Here is a 20,857-nt window from a genome sequence, read left to right as displayed (position 1 = left end):
CTCACTGCTGTGGCCTCTCCCGTTGCGGAGCACAGGCTCCGGACGCGCAGGCTCAGCGGCCATGGCTCACGGGCCCAGCCGCTCCGCGGCACGTGGGATCCTCCCGGACCGGGGCACGAACCCGCGTCCCCTGCATCGGCAGGTGGACTCCCAACCACTGCGCCACCAGGGAAGCCCACAGCTACTCTTAATACTCTTGTTGCCTGAGATTTAACAAGTGGAAAACCGAACTTGTTTCTTAAATGACATCCCTATTCACTCAGCCTCTTAGGCCAAAAAATTGGATACCGTGCTCACACCTGCCTAACCTACATCTTGACATTCCATCAATCACAAATTCCTGCTGATTCTACCTTCAGTACATACACCACATCTTTGAAAGTTCACCTTCTGGCCAGATTGGTAAGAGAAAGGCAGACAGCTCTGATACTGCAGCTACGGGCACCCTAATGGAAGCCCCTCCATTTTTCATCTTAATCATGACAGTATTCTCCAAATTGGACCCTTAGTCCTGCTATACCTTTCCCTCAACCACCCTCCCCCTCAACCTATTGACCCTATAGCAGCTACCATAGATAAAAACAAAACGGAACCATTTATGTTATTATTTTGGCCTCCTGTTTAAAATGCTTCAATGACTTTTCACTGTTCTTGGCGCCGAGTCCAAAATCTTTAAAGCAGCCCCAAACCTTGCACTGTCCGGCTCGGCCTGCCTGTCTAGTTTGCCTTCTCTTCCCGGCATCTTAGCGTTTCTTCCCCCAGCGGGTCATGGTTTTCGCCACCTAGAACATTCTTTCAGTCTAATTAACACCTACTCATCCTTAGGGCTTAGCCTAAGTGCAAATTTCTCCTGAGTCTGGCTTCTCTATACCTCACATGGCACTTATTACACCTGTCACTGTAGGGGCATATGCCTAATCTTTTGTTCACATTCTGTCTACAGTCAGGAAACTCCAGAAGGGCAAGGACTTTGCTTTTCTTCTTCACTGCCGAATCCTCAGTGCCTGGCACCTGGTTGGGTCTCATAGATGTTTCTCGAATGAGTAATGGATGACCATGTCAAAGAGCAACTTGCAAACTTGTTTGTAGCTTGAGGATCTGGATGGCTAAAATTAGGCCTTCTGGTATTTCAGGCCAAAAGCAAACTCAGAGGGAAGTTTTGTCCTGCTTAGGGATTCTCTTTAGTGACCTGCTACCGAGATAGGTTCCAAGAGAGAAGCTTGCCTCAGCAAAATGCATAAAGGAAAGAAAGTTAGGTTCTGTCGCTGAGCTACTTTCTACTGTCTTAGACAAAGAGATGCTGACTTCAGAAACTCCCAAAGAAGCGGGTGGCCAGGAAGACTCCTGACCTTGCCCCTCTCAGGAGAGGAAGGAGGAGATAGGTGCTATCAACCCAGAATTACACAGGGACCTTGTTCGAAGATCCTCTGCAAGTAAGCTGAGAGAAAAATGGTGGGCAGACTGATACTGTTACACGTATGTTAGAAAAGAGAGTCCAGGCTGTTTGCAATTAGTTCCTCTGTCCTATGTTTGGTTTTTCTTGGATTATATTAGGTTTCCACATCAGTTGATTGCCTTGGGTATTCCAAATTTATATGCATTGTTATTTGTATTATTAACATTGTTACAGAACTCTCCTTATAAGCTTTTTCATCTTGTGTTAAATTCCAGATTCATAGAGTCCTATTTTCTGGCTATGCCTCCTTAATTAGCACCTTGATTCTACTTGTCATAGAACAAAAATGGAAAACACACAGTCCAGGGAAGATCTAACCTGCCTCATTAAGACTGACGGGAACATCGAAAAGCAATGCAGAGGGGCAAGGGCTTGTTCCTTACTGGTCTAAAGAAACACCTTGGATTTGGCCTGGAGTCTCTGGGGGGGTGGCAGAATGCTGCCCAGCACCTCCCAGAGTTAGGAAATTCTTCCATCATGCTCAGAAGTCTGTAGTAATGAAAGTAGAGGTGGTGAAGCTGTTTGTAAATTTCCATTGCATTTTCAAAATTGATGAGTACATCATGATCAGCCTCCAGAATGTCTTGCCCTCAATGGTTCTTTTTCCTGCTGTGGTTAATCAATTCTTATTGGGTATGAAAGACAGGAATTGGAATCCTAGTAGGGTATCATGCTCCTAACGTAAGAGCTTCCATTCCTACATTTGCTCTTGTGGGTAAGAAAATGACACCATTACACTCACAATACTTCAGCATCTGAGTGAGTGAAATTGTTCAGTTCTACAGTTTCCAAGATTATATGGAAAACCACTGAAGAATGGGAACAAATGATGCTATAATCTTTGATTTTTTTCCACTTACCTGCTAGGTAAACTCTTTTTTTTTTTTTAACATCTTTATTGGAGTATAATTGCTTTACAATAGTGTGTTAGTTTCTGCTTTACAACAAAGTGAATCAGCTATATACATACATATATCCCCATATCCCCTCCCTCTTGCGTCTCCCTCCCTCCCACCCTCCCTATCCCACCGCTCTACCTTCTAGGTAAACTCTTGTTCATCCTTCTAAACCCTGCTCAAACAGCCCCTCAGCTGGGAAGCTTTTCCTGACCATCCTGGGAAATTTAATAACTATTTCAACTGTACAACCACTGTAACTTGCGCACTTCCATTCCTGTAAACACTGCACTATCTTTTTGTTTATGTGCCTATCTCCTTTTTTAGGTTGTATGAGCTTTAAGGGCAGGATACATGTTTTAATCATAATCTCCCCAGGACCTAACATAGCGCTTAGTATTTTCGAGGGATTCGGTAAGTAAATGCTCATAAGAGACTGTATAAATCATATTGAAAAGAGAAACACAAAGTTCAACAATTCTATTAATTATTGCTAAAGTTTTCATATATGAGACAAGTTGCACATCCAAATTATATGTATTCAGTTCCATGAATGGAGTTTCAAATATCTGTGACTGATTTTTAGCAATAGCCCCATCTCAAGGGTCTTATATTCTCGAACTCTTGGCCCTTGAATGTACTGATCAAAGAACATCCGGATATGTTCTCCCTTGTTTGTTTCCTTCTGCTAGGCTTCAAGGTTTTGGCCATCTTACTTACTTCCCAAGCTTGCCTCCTCTAAAAGCATCACTGAGAAGCTCCAATCCTAGGAGAGATGCCATGTATCCTAACAATCTGCAGAAGGACCCTACAGGTCAGAAAGCATGTTCTGGGAGAACTTCAGGAGAACAAGAAGGGGATAGGCTTGGCTTTGCTGGTCCTCTCCTCCAGATCCTTTCAAGGGAACACTTTACTGCCAACTGATTACATCAGAAACTGGGCGATGGGAGATACGCTTATGCAGTGTATGTGTTCTCATCACCAACAGGAGAATCTTTGTGAGGAGTAGACACTCTGATGGATCTTTCCCTGAAGGCGTGACAATTAAGACAATAAATGTAGGTTCGTGGCTGTTCCTGCATCAGACAATCTGACCACCTTACTTTATGTGTAGGAACCACGAGAGTTCCATCCAATGCGGCTCATAATTTACCATCTCACTGAAGCCCTAGAACGCTTGCAAGTTACTCTGCCCCCCAAGTCTAGATGCTGAATTTTTAAAATGCTAATAGCAATGATTCCTTCCTACCTCATTGGATTGCTTCCACTCTTGAATGAGATAGTGCATTTAAACCACTAACACTGGCATGTACAAACTGCACAATAAAAACTGGTTGTTAATGGCGATGGTGGTCCTCTTCTACCCTTTTTCTCCTTCTTTTTTCCCCAATATCTACTACATTTCTCCTTCCCTTTCTCCCTCCTCTTTCTTCATCCTAACCACTGTGCATAGCCTTTATGTCTAGAAACTATTTTTCAAACAATGGTCTGTTAATGTGAAAATAGTCTGACTAGTACCCCACAAACTCTATGGCAGTTCATAAATATAAGGAAGAAAAAGACAGAGTCTTATCCAGCCTTAAAGACCACTACCAACTATGAAAATATCCTAAGTTAAGCCTGGTGGACCAGTCAACTTTCAGCCTGGAACCTTTCCAGCAAAGCTACTTATTAGTGGGTTATTATATCAGTACAAATGTTTAAATCTCTCTATTATATATAATATATGCATAGAGTTTCTATTGACTTTACCTACTGTAAACCTTAGAGATTAAGACTGCAGGCCTGGTTACAAATCACCTATAGTTGTTAGAAAATAAAATGTATTAAAGTTTGGAGTGACTACAGTGACAGTGGTATACGACTTATTCAAGTTCTTATTAATAAAACAAAACATATTAGAGATAAGAAACAACATCAAATGCTATGGCTTGCATAATTATTTCCAGCTGTGTGCAGAAAGTTCACGGGCCATTACCAGAAAGATTACAGATTATTTCAGTCTTTCCTTAAACCTAAGTTATTGAAGTTTAAAAACTATGTGGGAACTTTTTGAAGGTTCAGTATGAAATAGTCCTTCTCTCTTTAGTCTCCATGGTTCTTCCGGGCAAGGAAACAGTAACAATTGAAGCACATAAACCATGAAAGTGCCTGGGGATGGAACAGCAAGGCCGTTCCAGTATCTGGCTGACCCACTGTCAATTACATTGCAGCTTGCCACGCTGTGACCAATGCCCCCTTCCTTCAGGTCACTAAGGCAGGTGTGATTTTTGGAAGACCAGAAGCAAAGGTGAGAAAACGACAGAAGCAAAGGCAAAACCAAACAAAGCCAGACCTGGAGATCACTTTGAAACCCTTCCCTCTCAACATAAGTGCTGCCGCTTTTTTCTTGTTTGTTTTTTTTACACTATTGTTTGCCCCTCAGGCATCAAGCTGTTAGTGTATACAGGAGGGATTAAAGTGAGACTGCATGTTGGATGAAGTATAAATTAAAATTATACTTCTGTCAGTCTGGAATCAGGGATTGTTTCTCAAGGTCTCCCCAAACACTTAATTTCAAATGAGTCTTCATTTATTACCTCAAGAAAGGCTAAATGCATAATTTATCAGCAGCTTTCTGTCAATATACCCTTAGAAGCATGTTTCCCATGAGTCTTTGAGTAAAAATATGTTATGCTAATTCTATTAGTTGGGTACACAGAAGCTGTGGAAGAAAGTAAACAAGCATTAAAAGGAGACACATGTGAACAAAGAAATACCTATCAACCTACCGTCCAGGGTCAAATTACCAAGGGAACGGGCGGGCAGAGAGTTGGTAAACTTGTCCCATAATGTAGGCGGGATTTTCTCCCGACTGCTCTGGGCGGGTGATGCAGCAGGGAGCCAGGTGTAATCGCGACGGGGACTTACCGGGTCTCCAGGGGCACGTTGCTGTTTAGCACCCAGCTGTCCTGAAGCTGAACTGACTCCGGCGTGGTGGCCAGGTCATTGGGCGCGGGAGCTGGGGCGTGAATCTGACTCCGCCGATTGGTCAGCGAGTTCCTGTTGAGGGAATTGGCTGACGAGTGGTGATGGGAGAGCGTGTGGTTGTGCGGGGGTGGTAGAGGGGGCCTCAGAGTCGACTGGCTGTGGTGGTTCGGAGGGCCTGAGAAAAGAGGAAGGAGAAACGGCCATTAGGCGCTTCAGAATGCGGCCGCGATCCACTCTGCGAGCCTGCGGCGGAGAGCCTGGAACCAAAGCCTCGATATTGACAGTTGCCGAATGTCACGAACTACAGATGCAGATACGACTGTGTCCAGCATCCCGTTGTCAGTTACTCACAAACAGTATACTTTGATTTGCCTTTATCCCTCGGCATCAAATTAAGAATCAGAAACTAGGTTAGCAAAACCAGGCTGGTGAGGGCTGACCAGTGGAATTATTTGAAACATATTAACTCTGCAGTGAAAGTAACATGATCTTCAAGGCTGAGCATTGTTGTAACAAGTCTCTAGCCCATTTCCTGGTAAACCAGTACACTCCATACGTTCTTAAAAAACATGGCATCTTTCTGAAGGTATAAGAAAGATGGTGCACTCTAAGTCAGGGAGTAGTACCTTTAAACACCTATCAGGGGCCAGGCAGGAAAGTGAAGTGGACTGGGGTGAACTGCAGAGGGTAGGGAGCAGCCCTCACCCAGATCCAGGCTCACGTGGCCATGTAGGGGTTAGAGCTCAAGGCAGAGGATCTTCCAGTTTTTCTAGGAGAGCTGAAGATCTGGACTTTTTCAAAGGAGTTTCTTGTTTTTTAAAAAATGTTGACAATTAAAAAATATGTGTGTATGTTTTTGTGTGTTTGTGTACTTATATATATGTTTATATATACACGTATATTCACATGTATATGTATACTTTTTTTTTTTTATGAGAACCAACAAAACACACCTGTAAGCCCGCTCAGATCAGGGGCTTCATAACATCTGCCCTCTGAGAGATGAACCCTGAGGACCCAGTCTCTGGAGAAGGTCAGGGTTGATGTTTTCAAACCACGAGCCTTACTCCACATTGCATCCTGGTTTCTAAACTTGCAATCCTCTGTCCTTGGAGGAAAAACGCACAAAGGACAACTATACCCCTGTACATATTCCCCTGTAAATATGACCACAGATGACAATTCCACACACCGTTTTCCTAGCAACCCACCCTCCACCTACAAAGTGAAATATTTTAAGCATAATGAAAATGAAGGTCGTTCACTATGCAACGTAAACCTATAATTTGGTTTTAATGGCTGCTGAAACATGACTTTTAATTTGCGTCCTTTGAGAAAGTTTATTTTTTGAAGCCTCCAGTCGGGGTTGGCAGCCCGCCAGGTGACTGCGGAGCCTTGTCATTTTGGCCCCTGCCAACTTTGAATATCCTCAGCCCCTGCTGTCCTGGCTTTAAGAAGTTGGCTCAAGTCATTTAAACAAGCAATTTGACACAAATTTCAACTACTTTTCTCCTTATGTGACCGGGCTACATCTCCAAAAGGTGTAATCGACATTCCGTGGCTCCTGGGAAGCTTGCAGAAACGTTCCGAAAGAAAAACAACATGTCAAGAAGATCCTAGGTTTGGAGAGCATCCTGACCATCGAAAACAGGAAAGAAAAATACAGAGGAAAGTGGTTCCTTGAAGCTTGCATCTCTGGGCTGAAATTACTTGGGGGGGCTTTTTTTTGGTGTGCAGAAAAGGACAACTACAACTAAAACCTAATGGGAAGTGCCACTGTACAAGTTGTATAGATTTTAAATCGCGTCCTCCAAATGAACCTGTAATTCGTATTTTCCATTCTGCACCAGTGACATTTTAAATAGATCTTTGAGGGAGTTCCATGGCTGTAGCAGGCTATTATATTTTCTGGCATTGTTGTCTGTCTTGTAATCTATTATTATATAGTTATTTACGTTTGTCTCATATTAGTGGAAAGAGGTGAGAAAAGGGGGTGAAATGATGTAATAATGATCCTTCAGAGATGCTATCCAAGCCCCTCACACAAGGTTAATGAATTCTCATGCCTTTCTTTCTCCCCCTCTCAACTCCCATCCAAGTGGTGTCATTATTCTCCATTAGTTAGGTAATTATGAGACTTGCCTCGGGAAGGCGAGATGAAGCAGTGTTCGAGTGAGAACCCACCCTCCCCAGCCCCAAACCCTAACCTACCATCTCCCTCAGGCCCCGGCCCCCGCCCTCCAGCCCTCCAGACCACACACTTCCCAAAGTACAAAGAGGCCGTGTGAGGGATTTAATTCACTAAATGAGATATCGGGACCCTCCTGCTTCCTGTCTGTTCACCCTGAGATTTCTCTGCCTGCTCCAGCCTGGGTGGCCCTTCCCTGTCCATCTGTGTTCAGTGTGGGTGGAATTCCTGTGGTCGTCTTTCTGCGGGCACAGCCAGGGATGGTGCTGATGGGGGAATGGAAACGCCGACCCGGGTGTGGTGTGGTGTGTTCCAAACAAAACAGAGGCTGAGTTTTCCAGTTAACTGAAAGAAACGTCAAACTCTCTTTCCATTTCTCCTAAAGAGAAGGCCTAGGGTTTCATGGGGTCGGGAGGAGATGGAGAAAGAAGTACAGAGAGGAAGATGAACAAATACTTAACTCTCCACTCACCCGGGTCCTCCTATAAAGCAACAAGCTCTTTCACTGCACTTACGTCAAATTACTGATAGCAATTACAACAAAAACTATCCCCCGTCCTCAATATCGAAAGATGTTCTCCTTATACTGTTTTTGTTCATTTCCACTGTGACGTTGATCATATTTGCTCATTTATCTCTCTATCCAAAACACAAACTTTTCAACTAGGTACGGGAGCTAGAAGGAAAAGACAATGACAACACAGAGGGGTAAAGGCTACCACTGGGGGAGAAGCGGAGCTGTGCGGGAGCATTGAGCCAGTGGTTAGGAGATAAAATCGGAAGAACTGAGTTCAAGGATCGGGTCTGACCACTTTTGAGTTGTGTGACCCTGGGCCTAAGACTTTATTTCTTTAATTGTCAGTGTCCTCACCTGCCAAATGAGGAAAACAGCAGTAACTACCTGTAAGGAAGTTCGAGGGGAAGATGAATGTAAAATGCTAAACATGCTACCCGATGGCTGGCAAGTTCCCCCAAACCCTGTGCAGGGAACACTGCTTGGTTCTCCTAGGAATCAACGGATGGATAAAGACGTAACTGCAGCTCTCAAGGGTCCCAGATTTGAGTAGATGGAGTACAGCCAGAGTTCATCTCTCTAGGCCAGGAGTCACAAACCAGCAGCACCCAAGCTGAGTATTACCAAAACTTCAAGGTCAAGATTGTATATCGTGTTCCGGACTTCTGACTTCTCTCGAAAACAAAACCAGATTGAAGTCTGTATTCCCTCGAGGCAACAATTGGATAGAGCTGAATGCCACTGGGTGGTTTTGCTTGTTTAGTTTGTTTTTGTCATCAGCCCGAATGATCTGGTCGGATGTATGCATTTATGTTACTGGCTGGTGGGCATTTATGTTTTTGACTGCTGGCTTGACTTGGGGTTCCTTAGCATTCTGTGTGGGTCACGTACCTCTAATATAACAACATCTCTGCTACAGCTAATGATCTCAAGCACTTTTTGTGTTTGTTATACTCATCCAATGCGTTTGCAGGATGTGACGGTTTTCTATTTCAAAAAATGCAGACAATGGCAAGCAACATGCCTTACTGCTTTCTAAGAAGCTAAATGACATGAACAGCCATTCTCCAAGGCAAGTGTTGTCTTCAGTCTGTGGTGAAACAAAAATGAATACCTCAGCTTGATGAAGGAAACTTCGCATCCACTCTGAGTTCCATACTTTTATTGGGCTTTATTCATGTGCATCAAATGGCCCTTCTATTACATAAATATGAAATCACATAATAATGTAATTGAGCCACAAATAACTATGTAACATGAACACTTACATGGTATCAACCTAATAAGCAGGCTTTTAGCAGGCAAAAGGCAACGGTCACTAAAATTGCTGTGTTAACCTATTATTTTACACCCGATTTATCTCGGGACCAGAACGTGGAATTTGTTTTTAGGTACTGTGGGGCTTTTAGTCCTAGAAAGAAGGAGCTATATATTGGTTCTTTGTTAAAAGCTAGGGCGGGACAGGTAGGACTCGTAACAAAGATAAGTTAACTTGTGGAGAAGGTGCTTCCTGTAGATTTTAAAATTAAGTGCTTGAATGAAAGCTTAACTTGTCCTGTTTGCTTGTTTGGACTTATTTGCTTGAATGGTCTATGCTTCTGAGCTTTTAGATTTGCTGTGGGACAGTTGCCAGCAATTTTGATCCTGACAGAGATGCCGTTCACGTATTCTGTCCTTCCTAAGTGCCAACTGGTTGACAGTGGAGTTTTAAAAAAATAAAGCGGTGCTTCTTTATCAGTTCACAATATCAACTCCAACAAAGTTGTGTGGGGACTACAAAATCAACTCTGTTTTTAAAATTTTTTAAGTATAGTCGATTTACGATATGGTGTAAGTTTCAGTGTACAGCACAGAAATTCAGTTATACATATATGTGTATGTATATTCTTTTTTTAAAACTTATTTATTTATTTATTTTTTTAACATCTTTATTGGAGTATAATTGCTTTACAATGGTATGTCAGTTTCTGCTTTATAACAAAGTGAATCAGTTATACAAGTATATACATTCTTTTTCAGATTCTTTTCCCTTATAGGTTATTAGGTAATACTGAGTATAGTTTCCTGTGCTAAACAGTAGGTCCTTGTTGGTTATCTATTTTATACATGTATATGTTAATCCCAGCCTCCTAATTTATCCCTCCCCCCAACCCCCTTTCCCCTTTGGTAACCATAAGTTTGCTTTCTGTGTCTGTGAGTCTCTTTCTGTTTTGGAAAGAAGTTCATTTGTGTCTTTTTTTTTTTTTTTTTTGGTTCCACATATAAGCTATATCATACGGTATTTGCCTTTCTCTGTCTGGCTTACTTCACTTAGTATGATAATCTCTAGGTCTATCCATGTTGCTGCAAATGGCATTATTTCATTCCTTTTTATGGCTGAGTAGTACTCCATTGTGTATATATACTAGAGTATCAACTCTTGTGTTGACTAGATGAGTGGTGCTCAAATAGCATGTGGAAACCAGCAACACCCACATTTTAAATAATGTATAAAGAAAGAATTTTCTTTGCAGCTAAGGAAGTAAATTCACAATAATTGGCTACTGTTTTTGCATTTTTTCCTAAATAAACAGCTGTGGGAGGCATTTAGGCTGGGTCTACCCTTGCCAAGCGGGGTGTTGGTAACAGTGGGAAGGCAGGAACGAACTCAGATTGGTTGTGTCTTGCCCACACCAATTATTCCTGGCAATTAAAAATGATGATAAAATGTGTGAAAGAAAAAATAAAAGTAGAGGCCTGCCTAGCTGCTAATAATTCACTCATTCTTGGAGACGGCATGCCAATTGTTGGCCTTTAAAAAAATTTCAACCCTTCGGACCCCAAGATAATGAATTAACCACAAACTGTCTGCCTTAAGAACTTCATCTTTGGAGCAAGTTCCAGCTTGATGGCAATTTGAAGATGCAAGAAGTGGGGATGGTGTTGACAGAGCTTCTGGAGTCCCTGGGTGATGAAAACTGGCACCAGGAAACCCTGTTCAAATTTGACCTTGAATGGGAGCTAGAGGGAATCGGAGGTGAGAATTTTCAAGAGTAACAGACTCTGGTTAGAACTATGGAGAGTGGAGGCTACTGCAGATGGCCAAGCTACTGGGTGGCTTTGAACCCCTGCTTGGCCACTTACTAGCTGTGTGACCACTGGAAAGTTACGTATTGTCTTCTGAGTCTGTTTCTTCACCTGTAAAATGGGTATAGAGATTTTCTTTCTTTCCTATGGTTGTTAGGAGAATCAAATGAGAATATTTATAGGGAGCCTAGCACAATTCTTAGCATATAGTAAGCTATCAACACATATTATTTTGTGTTATAATTAATAGTACCAGTAATAGTAATAACAGCAATAGCAACCATGGTTCTGGTGAAAGTAATGAGTACCTCCTGGGTCACTCCAGTTTTCCTAGCTCTTTGAGGTGGCAGCTTTCATGGTGAGATATCAAATCAACATATGGAGGCAAAGTCACTAACCTCAGACCTCTCTACCTTCAAATTCTGTCTACAGAAACATATGGAGGCAAAGTCACTAACCTCAGACCTCTCTACCTTCAAATTCTGTCTACAGAAGGGCATAGTGACTAAGTGACATGGCACAGGCATTCATACAGGTGATCTTAAGAGCATCTCTCTAAGAGCCTGCTGAAGTGGAACTTGGGATTCGGAACTGTCCCATTTCCATAAACAAATAATGACAACAAACCAGTAATACTGACAGTAGGTGCTACGAATTAAGTTCTCCCTGTGTGTCTGATCCTGTGGTAAGTGCTGTACTTAAATTATTTCAGGATATTCCCACTCACTCCTATGGGATAGGTTCTCTTATCATCCCCATTTATACAGATCCTGCAAGTGAGGCTCAGAGAGGTTAAGTAATTCGCCAGTGGTCACACAGCTCAGTAAATGGTAGAGCTGATATTTGACCCCAGGGTCTCTTCCCCACTCTGCCCCATGCGGAGGAGCACGAGGCCCACGCACACAGGGAGGGAATGAGGACCCTGCCCCAGTTTATGCACGCCCCCTCAGATACAGAGGAAAACCGGCTTGACGCATTTCTCTGCACATGTGCTTAAACTGTAGAAGCAAATCTTGTGAGAAAGTGGAGGGAATCGCCCACCTCAAAGCTCTGCCCCTCACAGTGCTGCTTGAATCAGGAGAAACAGGCCAGAACAGCCAAAGTGCAGCGCAGTCTCTTTTCTGTGCTTTCCCCCAAAGGCCCTCCTCAAGCTTCCTCCTCCACGCTGCATCCCTGGCTCCCAGTTAGGTCTGCTGGGGGCAGAAACAAGGGCACACTGGTCCCATCTCATCCTGCCAGCTCTGACTGGAGGCACTTTGCCAATAGCCCGGGGTTGCGGGGAGGGGGGTCCAGATCCAGCTTCCTCCTACATTTGGAGAGAGGCTTACTTACTTGTCTCAAAGTACTGGACGCTGTGGACATCCAGCTTGCTCCCCACTTCCCTGTCTTTAATATGCACTGAATGATTTGTTTCCTAAAGAGCGGACTCTTATTTTTTATTATTGACCCACCTATAGTATTGCTGGCTTTGCAGGATGATTGACTGGTCTGCAGTATTTCTTGCATCTGGTTGTTATTGTCAGGCTGCACATTTCTCCGCATTTCAGAATAGAGGAGGAAAAAGAAAGCAGGATGAAGGAACCAGCCAAGTTACGGCCTCTTTCTCATCTCCCAGGGGGCCTCAGATAGGCTCTGGCCAGTGCCTCTTGGCCTGAGTTGCACAGTCCTGGACCAGGGGCCGTCCTTCATGGAAAGACCCCAGTCAGCCTGACCAAAGCACCAGAGAAGGAAAGGATGGTACTTACTCATAAGGAATGATTTGTAGTTCTCTTCCTTACATAAAATGTATGACCTCAGAGGAAAAATATTCCGGGTGCCTTCATAATGACACATCCCATGACAGAAGCAGGGGGGGTTGCAGTCATAAGGAGCAATCACTTGCAGGCTTAGAAACCAAAGTTTCGTCAGCTCTACTTACATTCATAAACAACTACGGTTTAGAGGGACGTATTAGCTCATCTAAGAACAATCGCTCACATTTAATAAGCCCCAGCTGTGTGATATGCACTCTATATACTGCACCTTATTTCAAACTTATAATACTCTACTCAATATTCTGTGAAAACCTATATGAGAAAAGAATCTGAAAAAGAATGAATATATGTATATGTGTAACTGAATCACTTTGCTGTACACCTGAAACTAACACATTGTAAATCAACTATACTCCAATAGTATCAAAATGAAAAAAATGAAAAAAAACTTATAATAACCTTCAGAATAGATATTGTTGTCCACTTTAAAGATGAGGAAATGGAGCGGCAAGGAGGTTAAATGATATGTTTCCCTTCGTACATTTTGTATTTAACTGTATTACATTTGGGCCCCTTTCCAGTGCACACAGGGTACATCTCTTTCATCACCCATGGCACAAGGTTTTGTATTATTTTTGGATTCTCCTGTGTTCCCCGGTAGACTGTGAGCTCCTCCGATGCAAAGAGCATGTCTCTCTTATTTTTATATCCCCAGCACAAGGCTACAGTACCTGGCACAGAAGTAGCACAGAGTGAATGAACAAATGAATTGACAACTCATGTCCCTGGAAGGTGGTGAGCCTCAGCAGAGAGGGATCAGAGTAGATTTTTGCCTCTGTTCTTTGAGCATGTAGTTAATTCCCCTAATGCTTACTGCCCTCAGAGGGTCCATTAACAGGGAGAGAGCCAGACACGGGAGGAAGGTGACTTCCATCCCCTCTGTTTTAATTTGTTTGTTTTTTCCTGGCTCTGCCTGAATTCCTTTTATTTTTATTAATAACAATCTTACTGAGCTATAATAAAATTCAGCTCCTTAGAGTGTACATTTTACTATTTTAAAAGTATATTCACCAAGATGTGCAAACATCACTGCTGTCTAATTTTAGGACATTTCTGTCACCACCCCTCGCCCCCCACCCCACCCCAGGAAACCCCATACCCATTAGCAGGTGCTTTCCAATCCCTCCTGTTAATCTACTTTCTGTTCCCATGAATTTGCCTATTCTGGGCATTTCATTTTAATTAATTAATTTATTATTTATTTTTTTATTTTTGGCTGCATTGGGTCTTCATTGCTGCACGCGGGCTTTCTCTAGTGGCGAGCGGGGGCTACTCTTCGTTGCAGTGAGAGGGCTTCTCATGCAGTGGCTTCTCTTGTTGCGGAGCATGGGCTCTAGGCATGTGGGCTTCAGCAGTTGTGGCTCGTGGGCTCTAGAGCACAGGCTCAGTATTTGTGGCGCATGGGCTTAGGTGCTCCGCGGCATGTGGGATCTTCTGGACCAGGGCTTGAACCCGTGTCCCCTGTATTGGCAGGCGGATTCTTAACCACTGCGCCACCAGGGAAGCCCTGGACATTTCATATAAATGGTGATTCCCTCTGGTTTTTTACAACCACGATGCTTGTCTGTTGCAGACTCCCGTTGGAACCAATCAAAGTTAGATCTCAGATGGGGGCCACTTCATACCACTTAAAAAAATCTTTCCCGGGCAACCTGAAGCCATTCCTTCACAGGAGCTTCTTGGCTGGGGCCCCGCTGCTGTTGATATTTTTTAGGTGGAGATTGTTAGGCGATGGCCATTTGAGAGTCAACTGTACACTTGAGGGTCTGAGGGGGATCCTGAAATTTGTTCCAGTGCTTCAGGCACGGCTGTAATCACAGCAGAGAGCCATTTCTGATCAGCTAAAACCTAGCCATACACAGGCAGGGACTCTTGAGGGGAGGAAGGAAGAGAGAGAGAAGTCTTGAATCGGGTGCCAAACCCGCAGCTATCCTTGAATTACAAGCTTAATAGTGCTTGTTGGTTTGGGACTGTACTGCCCAAATAGGGCAAGTTCTCACCTCTGATGGATCAGAAAGGGATTTTAATCATAGATGCCACATCATTTTACCATAGCCCTATACTCACTCCTTGCTTTCTTAAATCATCAGGAAAGTATCACTTGAGATCAAGGTCAACTCCATTAGCTACTTTCCAAGTGACAAATACAAAAAGAAAAAAAAAAAGACCACTTGAAATATTTGAGAGAAATCCTTCTAAAGAGAAGATTCTATTGCGAAGTTACATCTGAGCAGTGCCTGCCTGTGCATTTCAATAAATCTACATTACCCTAGGTATTTTGGCATCCTCTGGGAGAGGAAAGCCTATCAGTAGAAAGTAATGATTTTGGGTTTTTCAATTGCCCTAAGGATCTTGACAATGCTATTAAGACCCATGCTCTCCCTGTCGAGAAGTTTAGGAGTGAAATTATTAATACGCCAAGACGTTATGTTGATTGTTGCGCTGTAGCAGAAAATACTCTCTCTCTTATTTGAGCTGCATTATCACTTTCCCAAGCAGAGAATTGCATCAAAAATTTAAACTCCTCTCATTCCAGCTCATCGCATAGCTTTTCAAGGTCTTATTGTAAAATAGGTTGGGCATAATTTGGATATTTCTCTACCCATGAAAGACAGTATGTTTTTCAAAGGCCAGACTATTTATTTTTTTAAAATAAAAATCACAGTGGAATTTTCTTCCATCAATATGTCATTCTTTAGCCCTTTAACTAGGTTTTCCTTGGGGTATATTTCATTCCTTTTTTTTTTTTCTTTGAAATGGTCACAATTCTTTCCCCTGAACATAGGAAGAGGATCAAAACAAAGATAAAATATGATTTTGATTTCAGACTGAGCCTCTGAGTAATAGAATGATGGATACAAGCTCTGATCTACACTATTCGTTAATACCAAGAATGACTGAAGTGCACTAGTTAAATGGCAAGGACAGGATAAAGGTTCCTAGAGCATTTTCACTTCAAAGCTCAGCAGAATTATTTACTATCTGGGTGACCTTTTCCCCAGATCTCTCGTGGTACGCACCTTATAGGGCAAGGGAAAAGTTTCTCCATACTATATAAACAGAAGTCAGGGGAATGTCAGACCTTGAACTGCATCTGGTTTCACGTCAAGTGACAGCTGATATAATGGGATATACAGGGCATATTGCTGGAGATGTTTTCAGGATACTCTGTCTGCCTTCAAAATACACACACACACACACACACACACACAAACACACACACACGCACATAACTGTCCCAGAGAAACAAATATCTGAGAGCTTCCTGAAGAAGCATTCCCCTCCCAGGATTACATGGTTCATGTACTATCAGAGAGAGTGCCCTTTGGATTTTCTTTATAATTGTTTGGTGTTTTCTCTCAAAGTTGTCTCGACTGCTTTGCACTCTTAGTTAAAGTGGATCAGACAGTGCTCATGGCTCTTCTTATGATGTAGCATGGATGATAAGCAGGAATACCCAGTGCTGAGCAGGATAAGATGAGAAAATCCACCCCTTGGCAGTACCCAAGAGTCCCAGGATGCAAACAACTTTCAAAAAACACTGGGACCCACAGGATGCCAGTGTGCTCTGCTGATCTCAGTTTTGCAGGGGAGGAGGTGTCAGTGATATTAGAACCACCGTCTCCTACTGTGCCCCCGCCTTGGAAAACAGGGTTTCCTCTTAGCCATGGCTCATCATGCCATTTCCGGGCTTTTTCACAGTCTTTTCGACAGTGATTTCTCCAGTTTTGCCAGTTTTTGTCTTTCGACAACCAGAGTTATGAAGTAGGTAACCCGTCTGTCTTTCTGTTTCCCCATCCATAAAAGGTGGTTAATAACCATCCCTACTTGGTAAGGAGAGTTAAATGAGATAGTATGTTTAAAGCTAAAGTGCTTAGAAAATGCATTATGAATAGGAAGCACTTAGGAAATGTCACTATTTAGTTATTTTTGCCTAACCAGGCTAATTCTTTCTAGAGATGGTGGAGAGAGGAGTGAAATAGATCCTGTGACTCCAAGATTATTTCAACGACCTGGAAAACTTCCTGCTGCCAGATATTCTTGAGGTAAATAGCACCATTAAGTATATGGGACCCTTATCTAAAAAAAGTGATACAAATGAACTTATTTACAAAACAGAAATAGATTCACAGACATAGAAATAAACTTAGGGTTACCAAAGGGGAAAGAGGGGGAGGGATAAATTAGGAGTTTGGGATTAACATATACACACTACTATACATAAAATAGACAAACAAGGACCCTTTGTATAGCGCAGGGAACTATATTCAATATCTTATAATAAATTATAATGGAAAAGACTCTGAAAAGGAACAGATATATGTACATATTATATATATCACAGATATACCTGTATCTATACCTATATCTATATATATACATACAACTGAATCAATTTGCTGTACACCTGAAACTAACACATAATAAATCAACTATACTTCAATTAAAAAAAAACAACAACAAAGGGTCTTTTTCCAACTCATGAGTTACAATAGCTCTAGGTCTTAAAACATATCGAAATAATCAGTGCTCTTAATTTTCACCTTTTTTTTTTTTTTTGCGGTACGTGGGCCTCTCACCGTTGTGGGCTCTCCCATTTCAGAGCACAGGCTCCAGACGCGCAGGCTCAGCGGCCATGGCTCACGGACCTAGCCGCTCCGCGGCATGTGGGATCTTCCCGGACCAGGGCACGAACCCGTGTCCCCTGCACTGGCAGGCGGAGTCTCAACCACTGCGCCACCAGGGAAGCCTAATTTTCACCTTTTGTAACTTAAATGCATTGAAATAGAACCATCTGATGGTGAGTAATTTGAAGGACCTTATAAGTAGCTTTTCACTTTTTATAAATTCTCTTATTCCCTATGAAAATCAGCATTAGGAGAGCTTAGCTTTTCTTGAACCTTGGTGTTCCTATTTAGTATCAGCCCTCATTTTGCATGAAAAACTTGTGGAAAATCCAGACTTTTAAGTTTCTTTTGCTGAGGTTCACCTGTGAGCCAAGCGAGTTGCTCTATTACTGCTATTCACCAGTGAACCCCGAGGCCCCGAGTTATTCATCACATTTAGATGGCATAAGTCATGAATTAGCAATTTGTTTCTCAGGGCTTCTTGGGTTACTAAAACTTTCTAGTATTTATCATCTCAAATGGGATTATTCTTAATCCCATAACATAGAGAATGAGTCATCTCTTTCATGAAATAATCAGATTTGGTAGAGCAAATAATTTCCATTTCTAACACTGCTTATCTGACACTTTAACAGTGTGGCCTGGGAAGGCTTCTCAATAAGATGATATTTGACCAAAGACCTGAAGGAAAGAGGGAGAGAGCCATTCCAATATCTGGGGGAAGAAACATAGCAGGCAGAGAAACAGCAAGAACACAAACATTTTAAAATCTGGGACGTGTGTAGGGATGGGCCAGATTATCAGCCTAGGTTTGTCTCTTCCATTCACCTTCAAGCCTTGTTCTCAAAGAAAGCATTGAACACTGAGCCTGCACTCTAGAGCCCACAAGCCACAACTACTGAGCCTGCATGACACAACTCCTGAAGCCTGTGCATCTAGAGCCCATGCTCTGCAACAAGAGAAGCCACTGCAATGAGAAGCCAGCGCACCGCAATGAAGAGTAGCCCCTGCTCACCGCAACTAGAGAAAGCCCACATGCAGCAACAAAGACCCAACGCAGCCAAAAATAAAATAAATAAAATAAAATAAATTAATTAAAAACAACAACAACATTGAAGTAGATTAGAAAGGCCCTCCTCTGGGACCGGAGGAGTGGGAGAGGAGTGGAAGATGTTTGCCTCACCCACTCGACCCCAGGAATCCTACTGAGCTCCCAGGCCAGGTCCCCCACCCTCCAAGTCACCACCCCCCACCACCCCCTGCCCCATAGGTCCTAGTGGCATAGGAGGGAGGCCAGGGGAGAGCAGGAGAGGCAGGCAGGAGGCTCCCTCCAGGACCAGAGGAGCAGGAGAAAGAGCGGAGGGCACTGGTCCCACCCTTTTGGGCCCGGAGAGCCTGCTGGGCTCCAAGGTAGGGTCGCCCACCCTCTGAGACCAGAGGCAGGAGGCACGCCTGGGCCCCTTCTCTTCCACTGAGCATAAGCCCCACACCTCCCAGGGCCTTTTCCAGCCCTGGGGGTCCTAAGCATAGGCCCCGCCCACCGTCCAAACCCCACCCCGGCTTAGACCCTGCCCTCCACAGCCAAGGCCATTTCCACCTTTTTTTTTTTCTCCTCCTCTTTTGTTTTACTATTGTGGTTCTGTTTTACCTTCCAGTTGTTGTTTCATCTATATTTTTATTTTTATATTCTTTCTAACATATCTGTTAGTTTCCTAGTCTAATTTTATTTTTTACTTTGTTATTGTTTTCCTTTTTTGTTGTTTTTTTTTGCCACCCCGCATGGCTTGCGGGATCTTGGTTCATGACCCGGGGGTGGGGCCAAAGCTCCTGCAGTGGGAGCTCTGAGTCCGAACCACTGGACTAACAAAGAACCTCAGACCCCAGGGAATCTTCATCAGGGTGAGGTCCCCTGGAGGTCCTCATCTTTGCACCAAGACACAGCTCTACCCAACAGCCTACAAGCTCTAGTGTGGGAAGCCTCAGGCCAGACAACTTGTAAGACAGGAACACAATTCTACTAATCAAAAAAAAAAAAAAGAGATGGCAAAAAAATATGTCACAGATGAAGGAGCAAGGTAAAATCCTACAAGACCAAATAAATGAAGAGGAAGTAGGCAATCTACCTGAAAAAGAATTCAGAGTAATGACAGTAAAGATGATCCAGAACCTTGGAAAAAGAATGGAGGCACGGATTGAGAAAATACAAGAAATGTTTAACACAGATCTAGAGAACTAAAGGACAAACAAACAGAGATGAACAACATAATAACTGAAATGAAAAATACTCTAGAAGGAATCAATAACAGAATAACTGAGGCAGAAGAACTAATAAGTGAGCTGGAAGACAAAATGGTGTAAATAACAGCCGAGGAGTAGAATAAACAAAAAAGAATGAAAAGAATTGAAGACAATCTCAGAGACCTCTTGGACAACACTAAACGCACCAACATTCGAATTATAGAGGTCCCAGAAGAAGAAAAGAAAAAGAAAGGGTCTGAGAAAATATTCAAACAGATTATAGTGGAAAACTTCCCTAACATGGGAAAGGAAATAGTCATCAAAGTCCAGGAAGCACAGAGAGTCCCATACAGGATAAAACCTACGAGAAGCACACCAAGACACATATTAATCAAACTAACAAAAATTAAATTCAAAGAAAAAAATATTAAAAGCAGCAAGGGAAAACCAAAAAATAACATACAATATGATAACCATAAGGTTATCAGCTGATTTTTCAGCAGAAACTCTGCAGATCAGAAGGGAGTGGCAGGATATAATTAAAGTGATGAAAGAGAAAAACCTACAACCAAGATTACTCTACCTAACAAGGATCTCATTCAGATTCGATGGAGAAATCAAAAGCTTTTCAGAAAAGCAAAAGCTAAGAGAATTCAGCACTACCAAACCAGCTTTACAACAAATGCTAAGGCAACTTCTCTAGGAAGGAAACACAAGAGAAGAAAAAGACCCACAAAAACAATCCCACAACAATTAAGAAAATGGTAATAGGAACACACATATCGATAATAAACTTGAATGTAAATGGTTTAAATGCCCCAACCAAAAGACACAGACTGGCTGAATGGATACAAAAACAAGACCTGGGCTTCCCTGGTGGCGCAGTGGTTGAGAGTCCACCTGCTGATGCAGGGGACATGGGTTCGTGCCCCAGTCTGGGAAGATCCCACATGCCACGGAGCGGCTAGGCCCATGAGCCATGGCTGCTGAGCCTGCGTGTCCAGAGCCTGTGCTCCGCAACAGGAGAGGCCACAACAGTGAGAGGCCCGCGTACCGCCAAAAAAAAAAAAAAAAAAAAAGACCCATA

At 42.9% G+C, this 20,857-nt stretch overlaps 1 protein-coding gene across 1 annotated transcript in view; it reads right to left on the bottom strand.

Annotated features, from left to right (window-relative positions):
* The window catches only part of TENM2 (teneurin transmembrane protein 2), a 554,076-nt gene that overhangs the window by 335,833 nt on the left and 197,386 nt on the right, over window positions 1–20,857 (bottom strand). The window contains exon 3 of the mRNA XM_055086878.1: window positions 5,263–5,497. Within this exon, the coding sequence (XP_054942853.1) occupies window positions 5,263–5,497 (235 nt within the window). The remainder of the gene's footprint in view (window positions 1–5,262; window positions 5,498–20,857) is intronic.

The sequence above is a fragment of the Physeter macrocephalus genome, chromosome 8 (assembly GCF_002837175.3).
Source record: "Physeter macrocephalus isolate SW-GA chromosome 8, ASM283717v5, whole genome shotgun sequence".
Lineage (NCBI taxonomy): Eukaryota > Metazoa > Chordata > Mammalia > Artiodactyla > Physeteridae > Physeter > Physeter macrocephalus.
The sequence above is the reverse complement of the archived record's forward strand: the minus strand, read 5'-3'. Positions and strand labels throughout refer to the sequence as shown.